Raw genomic sequence first — 13163 nt, 5'->3', positions numbered from 1 at the left:
ATTTTACTTCTTGCGCACCCCAAAAAGATTTACTTGATGAGGTGACAAAAGACAAATTAATGTTGAAAGCACTGTTGTTCTCCAAATTGTGTTCTATAGTTTGAGAGTTAATAATCTATTCGGTATTGATCATTGAGTCCTAGCTTTTTCTTATAGTTATTCTAGTTAGGTTAATTCAAACTGATATTGATGCACGATCATGCACCTTGCCTTGTCTTCCAATTTTGTTCTTCGTGGAAACTTCTAGAAGTAACCATGGCAACATTGGCAACAAATGAGTTCGATGAAAGTTTGTCATTGAGCTCGATCACCAAGGCAACAAGCAACTTGATAGTTTCTGAGATACATAACCCTGAAATCAAGATAACATTCGAACTTCACACCAATAACCACCCACTGTACCTTTAAGAATACGCCGTAATTGTATTCTGTCATTGGAATTGAATACAGCAACCAGTATAGCTGAATAGAAGGAGAACATAATAGAGGCTGCAAGACAAAGAAAATATTACAAGCCCTTGCGCTATAAAAACAATCATATGGCCATACATCCACCCACCCGACATGAGAAACCTACTATTCCAACTCTGTTTTTCTTTGACTATGAACAAGAATACAGAAAGATAAAAAATTGAAACTTGAAGGTTGAATATCATCGTCCACTTCTGGAAAGTTCCAATAATTATTGTTTTAAATACTTTTTTGAAATAAAGCGAAGGAACGTGGCATCATATAAATACCACGAAGTTTGGCTGCTTTCGACTAGTGACTAAATGCACGGTGCGATTTTAGCAGTGGGACCCTTTTTCGTCTACTTTCCACCATAGTTGTAACAGGTTGCACATTCCCGCCAAACGTCGCCACCCCTCTGCGTGTAAAGAACATTCTATCGTCTGCATTTTGCCTGTTTGATACACACGCACGTTAGATACACACGTACGTTCGTCGCATCCGCACTCTTGACCGATTTTCTCGAAATCATTATCTCGAACCTCTCGCAGGAATTGCTAACTTGACCTCATTTTGAACAAACTTGCGCTAATTATTTTCTGTCTCAAGTCTCTCCAACGGACGTGGATACAATATGGAAAGGAAAGTGATTACTAAACACAGTAGGTAAGTTAACAATCACGTGCGTTCCAATTGTATACTAGATCAAAATATAGATACTGATTTGTCTTAATTCTTCATTGCTTTTTCCATATGAACTACCCACTAATCATTTCTTTTTAGTATCCAGGGAAAATCAATCTCATTTGAATAGATTGTTTGCATCATATCTATTTATTGTGAACTGACCTTCTTTTGTAATATTTAAGATGGAAAATAAAAAATAGATACCTTCATTGACGCAGGTTAATTGTTTAGCAACGGAGAGTAAGCTCTTCTCAAAATGAAAAGAATAGCCATTTTGAGGAGAAGCTCTACAACACACGATGTAGTATTTACCAATCCTTCTCATATCTATTTTAAACGTAAAGTAGAAAATTATAGCCGTCATGAACTTCTAATAAACACGATTTCAACCTATTGGAAAACCTAACTGAAGCAGAACGTGCATATATTTTCCAAAGTGATATCTGTAAAAGTATATTAACCTCAATAATCGCCCATCAACGTCTTGATCTGAAAAAAGAAACTATTCTAAAAGCTGAATATTATGCATAGTAATTATTGTTTCATGTTTTCCAATATGAAGAATAAAACTCATAATTTGGAGAGTTATTTTTTTCCTTGCTTGAGGTGGGCAAAACGGGTAAATAGAAACGATTTCAGTCAACTTGATTGAGGACTAAGAAAGAACCTAAATATATTGACTTATTATGAGCATGAACAAGAAAAAACTATGATATAGCTAAGAATCTATAAACAAAATTGACCAAAAGTTATTCAAATATATTTATTTCATATTCATTGTCCCTAATCGTAACCATTTCTTCATAATTTGTGTACACACATTTCTTTTCTTTTTTTTGGACTTAATAATAATATTGTTTTCGACGGTTGTGTGATACAAAATGCAAGAAGTTACAGAATAATCTGAAGGTTATTGTGTTGGAAATCTTAGAATTATAATGACGGATGATATTCGGACATGCATTTTTATCAAATTATTTATTTATTTTATTTTTGAAGGATTTTTGAAGGACTTCCCACATCAATAGAAATAAAGCTCCTCTAACACACACGTCTTGTTAAAGTACCGAGATGAAGATATATTGCCAATTTCTTCGAAGTCTTATCATAGCTCGCAATCTCCCTTAGATAGAGACATGATCTCAAACACTTGAAAACGATCGAGGCACTTAGATGTATTACCCGTACTACCCGAGGCTTTATACGAGGTATCGCTGTGCTGTTCAATATTGACAGTACTGTTCTTTAGAACGGTACTGGGTAGCCAAAATAGAACTATAAAGAGTATATCAGAGCCTACTACTTTCTATTTGAAAATCAAAGTTGTTCTCTTAGGTGACGAAGTTGGTATTTTTCCTTTCGATTATAAATAATTGCGGAGATTTCATAGCTGTTTTTCATATAGAAATACAAAGATATTCTACACCAAAATGTTTATTTTTAGACCCCCCCCCCCAGAAGGCTCAAAAGCTTTAACGCTCCTCAAAAGGAGGCGCGGTTGCTCAGTGGTATAGAGCAGCGGTCTCGTAAGCGCGAGGTCCCAGGTTCGAAACCAAGTCATGCGCTAGTGCCCTTTGGTAAGGCATTACTCGTCATTAACAAGTCCCTTGGAGAGGACTATAAGCCGGGGTCGGTCCTCTGGTTGCCTAATTACAAGCACACACATGCTTTCTTACAGCAGTCAGGCAAATGCAAACCATCATCAACGCGGAATATTGTAAGCGTAGACTATTGAACACTGACATAAAATTAATGATTCAAATGATTTTATAGAATAATATCACAAAAAATACGCAATGAAACGACAAATATAATGGGTAAAAAAAAGCACGAGAAAAGAGGAACTAACTTCTAGCAGAGCTTGTTGAAGTGTTAGTTCCTCAGATGCTGTTTTACAATATAACATGAACAAAGTATGCTTGGAAATCAATAAATAGACATAATTATGTAGCTAAGAAATTCTAAATTAAAGCTGCATGTCAACATTATAAATATATAATGTGCTCACAGAAACGACAGTCTGGTGTACTCGCTGTATACCATGAAAAGAAGAGGGTAGTTCGCTGGAACGTCAGCGAACTTTCACCTGCAAGTCAGAAAATCTTTCAACACGTCTTCATTCAATCTTATAATCTGACCAGGAAATCATCTCCTGATCCAATTCATCTAAATGGGGGGGGGGGTGGGCAAAAGAGGCGAGATGAGGTGCAGGTTGGTGGGAATCTTACTTTGGAGGCGGTGCTTTCCGTGGTCACCCATCTCGATTCTCCATGAAATGACTATAATTAATCTAAACAGTGTTTGAACATTAGGCTCCATTAATAGCTTTGTGAGATTAATCACTTTAGTCGTTGTAGGTCGTAAGAGACCAGATGGTTTACTCATCTTTAATGCCAGGAAGGTGCATACATTATTCAAGTAGACAGAGACCTTAGTCCCTTTGCTCGGTGAACCAAAGATGAGCAAAGATTATAGATAACTCATGTTGGCTTGTAATTGAAGTGAGCCTACATGAATGAGGGAAGATGCTTTGAGACTAGTAGGTTAAGATGTGCGTTGTATGATGTATTTCAGCTTCTTGTTATTCCCTTCGTTATCTGTTTTCAGCGTTATTGTCATTGTGGTCAGTATCATCACCATCATCCTCATTATCATCATCATCATCACCAATATTATCTTCATTATTATCATCATCGTCATCATTATCATCATCTTCATCATCATTATCATCACCAACAACAACATCATCATCATCATCGTCGTCACCATCATTATTATCAACATCATTATTTTCAATATCTTCGTCTGCGGAACCATCATAGTCACCGTCATCATCTTCCCCCTCCTCCTCCTCATCATCGTTACTACTACCCGTAAATGTACATAATCATTCTCAACTGAAACTGTTCCTTACCGCTCTCCTTTGCACGCATTCGTGTCCCAGATGTGCTTTTATCGATTACCCTTCATCACCGTTAAATGCAAGAGGGATTATTGGCGAACTTAAAGGAAGGGAAAGTCTGACTTGGATGCAGACATTGAAAGTGTATAGTTAATGAGAAAGTAAGTTGGCTGTGCACATCAGATCAATCACATAATAACTATTCTCTGCAGGTATTACTAACATGTCAACAACAAGTTTTGTAAACGTTGGAAATAAATTCCACCCTTCCTTATTTCCTTATCTGTCAATTTTTTCTCACTTTCTACACTTTCCTCTTCTTTTTCTTTATCTCCTTTCTCTCTCTCTCTCTCTCTCTCTCTCTCTCTCTCTCTCTCTCTCTCGTTCTCGTTCTTTTTTCCCTTCTCCACCCCTTTCGTTCCGTTCTCACGGCGTCTTCATTTTTTCCTCTGCACCCTCGAGGTTAATGAATAATCCGCAAACCTTGAAAAAAATGATAATGCCATCTGCCCTCCTTCACTTAAGATCATAATAGACATGGGATTTTCCCTGTATAATTATGTCGTTCATCTATCTTAATCTCAAACTGCTGCTGTGATATTTTTGTATTATCACAAATCTTTACTGAATATATTTCCTGTGCTTGTTTGTTCATCATGATATAGTTTGAGTATCGAGGGAATACGATATTTAAGTCCATCTCTTGGGTGGAGTGTTTGCAATATTAATTTCTTTCCGACTACTCTGTCTGTTCGCAAACTAAATTTTAAAGGGATCATTATGATGACCAATGGGCAAGTGTATACATCCCCCTGGAAAATGATAATTATTATTCATTGTCGATAGGGACATTGGTCTCTCTGAATGCCCCCACCCCTCACCCCCGATCCACTTCCTCATCATCTCTCTCTCTCTCTCTGTCCACTTCCTTCCTCTCTCTCTCTCTCTCTCACACTCACACACACACACACACTCTCTTCTATCTCTCTCTCTCTATCCCAAACTCTCCCAAACTCTCCAAACTCTCCCAAACTCTCTCTTCTTCTTCTCTTCTCCCTTTCTCTCCCTCCCGTGAACTCTACGTATTGCTTCCACTTCTTCTTTTCTTATTCGCTTGCTCATTTTTTCAGATCGCGCATCTCGCTTATTTCCTACCAATCCTCGTATCTTTCCTATACTCATTTCCTTCCAATATCCTCACTCATCACTTGTCATTTTCTCAGCGAGAATACATGCACTTCGTCTCAAGTAATTCCGAGGATCACTGTCCTATAGAGCTACTGTCATCGTCAGAATAAAATAAGTATTTATTTGTTTATCAAACTAAAAAACCCTACAAAATGTAGTGCCCATTTGTGTATACTTTTATTTCCCTCAGAGTTTACTTGCAAGTAGTGTATATCTAATAAACTTTTTCCAGGGTTTTGCAAAAGCTATGTCATTCTTCTGGTGTTGTTGATAGCCCCTTTATTGCGTCCTGCATCTTATGTATATTCAGTCAAGGCAAACCTTTCAAAATGATAGCTTTTTCCTTTCTTTCTTAAGCATGACAATGAGGATATGTTGAGACAAGCACCAACTAGCACCCTTTCAAAACTCCACTTAACTCCAATCGTCAACAAACCGGGTACCCTTTGTAAGCACCCCCTTCTTAACATGACGGCGACTTGACGACGACGACATGAATAACGAGCGCTGTCGCACTCTTGATGCTAGAAACATAACACGACTTTCCATCGCAGACGTTCGTTCTGCTCGCTGGGCTCTCATAGTGCAGACGAGGGGCGCGGAAAGAGGGTACACATCGAGATATCGATATACATTCGCGCGCCAAACCGGGAAAACCACATTCATATCTGATGTAGATTACAGTACATACGGCGCAATGATATGTGACGAGAAGCTATGCCTCAAGGGAGCTTTACAGACCGATTTAATTCATGTAGACACTCCTATCATTTCACACATTGGATGGGTAAAGCCAAGGATGCATCTCTCTTTTCTTACAAAAAGGTTTACATTTTTAATGTTAGGCTTCCTAGAAGAATATTCAATTGTAAAGAAAATTTTTGGCTTGCACCCAGTAGATGAAGATCGCGCACAACAAGGTTAACACGGTTAACATTTGTTATTTCGTCCTTACTTAAGTTATGAAGTATAATATAGCATATCGATTGTAAATATATTTAATATTAACAATGTCAATTGGTCTAAACTGATTTAGTATAAATGTTTACATGGACAATATTAGTAATATGTAATTTTCCTGTCACTTCTTTTATTTGTAATTTCACTGGGAGGCATCAAACGAGGTGAGATTATTCTTAAGGTTTGACTATTCTTCCTTTGTGATCAATATGCATGGTTATGGTGCATTTTATTAGTATTTCCATTATTATTTCTATCTAATATTTTATTTAGTACCGTTTCGTTTGATTGCAAGTTATGAAGATGTAAATTAAAAGCGGGTAAAATACGATCATCCTGTAGTATACTTCTCTTAAGAATCAGACACTCTCGCTATCTTCTCCATAATCTCTCTCTCTCTCTCTCTCTTTCTCTTTCTCTTTCTTTCTTTCTTTCTCTCTTTCTCTTTCTTTCTTTCTCTCTCTCTCTTTCTCTTTCTCTCTCTCTTTCTCTTTCTTTCCTTCTCTCTCTTTCTTTCTCTTTCTTTCTTTCTCTCTCTCTCTTTCTCTCTATTTCTCACAATCTCTCCCTCTCCCTCTCTCTCACACACCCTTTTTCACCCCCCCCCCTCTCTATCCGTACTCCTCAAGCTCCGCATTAAGAATTCTAGAAAGAATATATTACTCGGTAATTGGTAGTCTGATGGAAAACAGAATGCATTACGTGAAATGCGAACTGGCGATAAATTCGTAATAGACCAAATTCTGGTGCGTTATGGCAAATATGATGAATAAAATGAAGGGGGGTTAAAAGCATAAATAACATAATTGATAGGTAAAGAATATGCTTTTTTTTAAATTGATTTCAAGTGCAGTAGAGTAAATTATACATAGTAGCACTGCGTTATAAATTCGACTTGTTATTGGTGTTATTGTATGTGCTTCTGCATGATTAAGTATGTGTTCAATAGAATGAAATGGTGGATTAGGTGCTGCAAGCACGTTTTCGGATTCCATCACGAATAATCGGCTGGATGGAGAAATGAAATGAAAGGAATGTTTGGTGCGCTCTAACATTCTCATCTCCGGGAATATCCTGGGGCTTGTCCGGCTGAATGCCATTTAGGGCCGGTAAAGCTGTAACATTTATATCTATATTACTAAAGTATGAGGTAAAGGTTGAATTTGCCTTTCCAATCCTTTCAGCGATGATGTTATACTGCTGTACAAGAATAAGGAGTGTCCGTTTCATCCATCACACACCCTTGTTGTACCGGCTCTGTATACGACAGAGGAGTAACTCTCTTTACTATAGATAGGAGTGCCCATTTTATCTATAAGACACCCCTCTTACACCCTATATACCACAGAAAGGTGCATGTCTCTTCCATGTTACGCCCCTATGATAACCTATAGTGCCCCTCTCATCCATTAGACGCTCTTGTTATACCTCTATATCAGATATGAGAGCCTCTCTCATCCGGCTATTACACCCTTCTACCAGGGAGGAGTTCATGTTGATCAAGACGTGAAGGTATTCAAAGCAGGCTTGGGTGGATGTAATAGTGATTTCTGGAATCTGACACAAGGGGGTTAGTCTGTATTCCATCCATTCAATGCCTCACTTGTGATGAATAAGACCAGCCAACAGCTGTGTGCGGAGGAGTAGTATTACAAAATAAATTTCTTCTCCCCGCCCTCTCCCTCTCACTCTTCTCCATACCCATCCCCTCTCACCCTATCGCTCTCTCCCTCCTCTCACTTCTTTCTATATCTCTCACACGCACTAGATTTGCTTATGTCCTACATCCACATAATTATTATGCATGTATTGATTATTAGTGTATTCTGCCCCTCTTTATTAATGTTCCACCTTTCTACTATAGTTTTATTTGGGGACATTCTCTCTCTCTCTCTCTCTCTCTCTCTCTCTCCCATTACGCTTTAGAATTGTGATGATCTTTCTTAATTCATGCATTTCCCATCCTTCTTCTTTTACTTCATCATGTACATTGTTCGACAAACAATATAAAATCAACTTACTTAGTCCCGATTGTCTGCTTGTAGACCATTCGATTATATAACAAGTATTATCATCTATGGTACTACCATGGTGCCCCTCTTCTAGAATGATCGCCTGCATCTGATGCGGGTCGTCAGGTGGATGGAATTCATTGGATGATCTAGATACCAATGCACGGTAGGAGGGGATAAAACCAGCTCCAACTATAGCTACCAGTGTTACTCACACCCATTCTCGCCTTCACAGGCTGGTTACGTACTAGTCATCTCAATATTTCGACCAGCAATTTTCTATTGCAGTTTGGATAAATGCTATGCATTTCCTGATTATATTTTTCTTGTACTATACTCTCACTTGAAGCTAGAATCTCATCTCCTTAGCTGACTTATTTTGATTCAAATTTGGACGTATTCTAAACATTTTATCAACGTCTCACCAGTGTCTTGCATTCGGATTATTGTAATACTGCCCCTGTATTATTATCTTCCTTCTTTCGCCAACCTGGAGCCCGATAATCAAAATTTTGGAATGGCCTATCAACGAGATCCTTACAATTATTCTTACAGTTCTCGACGTCGCTTCACCGACGATGGCGGATGGGAGCAACAACCAATGCCTAGTCGACTCGGTCTGGAGCAACGCTTCGGCGATGTCGTCCACTTCGATGATGATTTGGGCGACTTCCCTGCTCACCCTCAATCATCGCAGTACTACGTGACGTCGAGGCCGACTGCGACCGCCATGGTGCCTTCGAGGAGGATGGAGGTCGCTAGTATGCCTCCGCTGAGGATGGGTAGGACACCCATTCCCGTGTCGACGGGGGATGTCATGATGACCGATACCGACTTCAAAGTCGCTGTCGACGTCAGTAACTTTGACCCAGAGGACATCGAAATCAAGGTAAAATACTAAAGTAATACATCATTTTCCAATAAAAAGAAGGTTGAGTTCTCGAAAAGGTGAAATTCTAATATGTAATTTTTTTCACATCACAATGAGATGGGCTCACAATGACGGGTTTAAAGATAAAGTTGAGTTCTGGTCATGCGATCGCATTGTTAAAGAAACGTTGTGGAATCTATCAGAAAACGTTGATCATCTAGCATATAAGTATTGGTGTGTACTGTAACTTCTGCAAGGTTCTGGAATCGACGAAATAATAACAAAGAAATTTGGCCCAGTTTTGGTAAGGTTACAAGTCCCGTTACAAGCACTGTACACAAAATTATGTACTTGGGACTACACGAAAATGTGGCATAAGAATGTAAGGCATTTAAAGAGCCATGCTTTTGAGGGAACATTTTTTTATCTGATGTTCTTCTAAACTTGCATAATAACAATTACAACGCTCACAAATTATTTTTCACCTTTCCCCAGAACTCAACCATCTCTTTAAGCAAGTGTAATGACACCCGCCCCCTCCCCCACTCCCTCTCCCCACAAGTATCTCCTCTCAGTCCCGATCATGGTCTCACTGAGTCTAGATTCTTCGCATTACCAAACAGCTATGAAGCCCTTTCAGTTTAATGTACCGGTGATAGATGTACTGTACAGTGAAGGTTCAAAGAGCTCTAGAATGCAAACAGCCCATGACACTTACTCTCTATCTTACAACCCATTTTTTCAATTAAAGAATGAAAACGGGACGAACTAAGCTTAAAAAGGCTTTAATTGGATATTGCCCATGAAAAAGAATAAACCCTAGAATAAGATGTAGGCTGCAATATAATATACTAATATATTTGAACTATTAATTGTATACGATGTTGTTGTTTGCAATATATAAAGAGTGGTGAAATAAAAAAATATGGGACTACTACCCAGCTTTAAAAAAAAAACATTACAATACTTCCTGCATAACAACAACATATCCTTATTCTACACACTTCTTTATTATGACGTCGATCAAACAAAAATCAACCAATCCAAAAAATAGTGACAATTTTAGAAAACCAACTTCCAGAAGTTACCACAGTAGTCACTTTCAAACTTCTCACGCCCCACTGTCAATGCTTTGCTATTGTATAATGAGAAGGTGTTGTGCAAACACTAACTGTTATTTTTAACGTGTTGGTGACAAAACTCATCACCGTCCAAGTTGACGCCATGCATGTGAGCTATGTACATACTACGTTTATAGAGAGTCAAGGTCATGAACGCATTCAGTTGGAGGTTGCTATTAAGGTTGTCTATACGTGAGAAATGAAACACATTTAAACTTTGAAGGGAGTAGTTAAGCATCAGGAAATGATAAGGATTTTAAACTTCCATCTACAAAATGCATTTGGTATGACATCTAGTTATAAGAAGCAATTAGTTTAAACCATTAAGCTTGATATTTTTTTCTTAGCTTTTCTTAGCTTTAGAAATTTTGGTTTTAAAAATATGCAAAACAAATGAGAAGAACAATTTCGTATTACAAAGAATAAATACGATAACAACTCTTGTACGATGAAATGAACTTTAAACTTTAGTTTAAATGATACAGCCGTTATGAATAAATATGCTTCATTCATTTGTCACAGATACAGCATACCACTCACTAAATTACAATCGAAAGGATATAATCATTTAGGTCCTGAAGATTTCACATGTTCAAAGGATATTATTTTTGTTGAGCTTGACTGCTTGATAGAATTTACACATTTCTTAAAGTTGTCGGAACATAGCCTAATAACTAGGGCTCGCCATGTAAGTAATAATTTTATAAATAATAAGAATTTGCTTTTAACAAAAATCTTCATTGTATCAACACTCTAGCGTATAGACATGTATGCTATTGTTACATCATAAATGTAACTAGTGGGCACAGCCATTTAGGGGCACTAATATCATGCGGGGTATCGCTTTTATAAAATGGGAGTTAACATGGCCACCGATGTATAGGGGGAGAGGGTCTTACTGCGTTCCTTTCTCATCCTTTTCCTCCCCTTTCCATTTTCCTTTCTTCTTCCCAATTCGATGGGGGGGGGGGGGTTGCTCCCGTGCCCCCGTAGCTACGCCAACGTCTACCTATATATAACTCAATTGGTACGTACTCCCTGCTGGCTTGCATGGGGTTGCACATTCCTATACGTACAGTCATCACGAGAAATTACTTCCAACCGTTTCCATGTTCATTTATATGCTTTTATTTCTTCTTATATTGCATGGTTACACTTTTAATGTCGATGATGAGGAAGAGGATGATGATGAGGATGATAATGTTATTTATAATGACAATAGTAATGATTGTTTCAGAGACGTCATTCAGAAGACAGTTCCCCAAATATTACGGTTTTTTTTTTCTTTTTGTGTCATATTGCAATGTAACACCTTCCATGATGATGATGATGATGATGATGATGATGATGATGATGATGATGATGATAACGATAATGTGAGGTGGAGAGGAGCAATGTAGTTTAATGCGTTGCTCAAGGACATATTAAGTGCCGTAGCGGGGCTCGAACCCATGACCTTTGCATTTCTAGTCAAGTGATTAAAATACTCGACTACGACACCTCTACACCACTTTAAGATTTCATGTTTGACGAACGAGTCATCTTTCCTTTCAATCTCTTTTCAGATCGTTGAATCCGAGTTGACCGTGCACGGTAAACACATGGAGAAGCAGGACGACCACGGGAAGATCTCCCGGGAGTTCACCCGTCGTTACACCCTCCCACCCGATGTCGACCCCACTACTGTGACGTCATCATTAGGTCAAGATGGCATCCTGGCTATCTCAGCCCCTCGCAATCCTCCCAAACCTAAGAACCAAAACATCCCTATCAAAGTGGAGAGTAAACCAGCAATCAGTGGTGCTAAGAAGTAAAGTACATCAGATAGTTCGCCAGATATTTAAATAACTGTCTTCGCTTAGGCATGTGTAGATTTTATAAATTAAAATTGTTGAATAGTATGCATGATGACTGGATTGTGATTGCCTTGCTTGGTGTCATAAAATAGAGGCTAAAATAACGAAACAGAAGTATTCTCAAAATGGAGGCCCTTGTCCCCCAAATATCGTTCATTGTTTAAAAATATATCATGATTGCTGAATGAGTTGTTTAACAAAACATATCACATCACTCATGTACAGGCCCCTTTGCGCTTTGGAATATAAATTGGTAATTTCAATTGTGTATAAATACCTAAACAATGTGAAACCATTTGACATTTTCTACTGCTTCTGTATATCTAATAGTTTTAATACGATCTTTAACCTTACCTCAACCTGGCCTCTACGCTGTGTCAAATTACCAAATCAGACATAATTATTATAATAAAAATAGATATTGATCACATATTGATAAATTTCTTAAAGGCATGCATTGTTTAACAATGTTAAATCTGAGATGCACGGCCCTACGTGTTATCAGTGTCTGTGATGTGATGTAATATTGAAGCCCTAACAAAATTGCGCTTCAAAATGATCAAGAAGTGCCTCAAAAAATTAAAAATCTTTGAGTGACCGGTTTTACCATACTCGCTTTCCCCAATAGACTGTAGTGTTATGAAAACCGTTTTTCAAAATTTGTAATTCCAATCATAAATATCTTGATAATCAGACAGGCGATCGGCTTGTAAAAGTCATGGAGTTCCTGACTGACCTAAAGGTTTATAATTATCATTGCAGCATGAGCTAAATCCAGGATTTAGTTTCAGAATCTGAGACAAAGTTACCGGATCCCTTTAAGGAACGTTATATTGATATTATTTTATGCTTTCATTTTCAAAGATCTAGAAGTTTATCTTGTTTGTGCTTATATTCTTGAAAGTTTACTGTGACTATTTTATATCTTAGAAAATTATTGAAGGAATAATCATTACTGACTGTTTGATATGACCCAATTTTAAATGAACTTTTTATCTTTTATGGATCATCCTGTCTAATCTTTATCTTTTTCCTTCATTTTTGTAACGTCATTTTACTCTTTGTTTTTATGTTACATTAAATGTTACTAATAGATCAAATTACTGTTTTTGAATA

At 37.7% G+C, this 13163-nt stretch overlaps 1 protein-coding gene across 2 annotated transcripts; it reads left to right on the top strand.

The window, feature by feature from the left end:
- The first annotated feature begins 684 nt into the window (after window positions 1–684).
- LOC578820 (alpha-crystallin B chain) lies at window positions 685–12554 on the top strand. Of its 2 annotated transcripts, XM_011683314.1 has the most exons (4): window positions 685–1116; window positions 6340–6351; window positions 8755–9088; window positions 11757–12554. In XM_011683314.1, the coding sequence occupies exons 1-4, from the start codon at window positions 1085–1087 to the stop codon at window positions 12003–12005; spliced, it is 627 nt and encodes a 208-aa protein (XP_011681616.1). In that variant the 5' UTR covers window positions 685–1084; the 3' UTR covers window positions 12006–12554. The 2 variants fall into 2 exon arrangements, with proteins under 2 accessions (XP_011681616.1, XP_784059.3); XM_778966.5 differs by lacking the exon at window positions 6340–6351 and having other exon boundaries at window positions 688–1116.
- The last annotated feature ends 609 nt before the right edge of the window (window positions 12555–13163 follow it).

Source organism: Strongylocentrotus purpuratus, unplaced genomic scaffold (assembly GCF_000002235.5).
Source record: "Strongylocentrotus purpuratus isolate Spur 01 unplaced genomic scaffold, Spur_5.0 spur5_scaffold_8, whole genome shotgun sequence".
NCBI classification, from domain to species: domain Eukaryota; kingdom Metazoa; phylum Echinodermata; class Echinoidea; order Camarodonta; family Strongylocentrotidae; genus Strongylocentrotus; species Strongylocentrotus purpuratus.
Note: the sequence above shows the minus strand (reverse complement) of the source record. Positions and strands in the feature narration are given on the sequence as shown.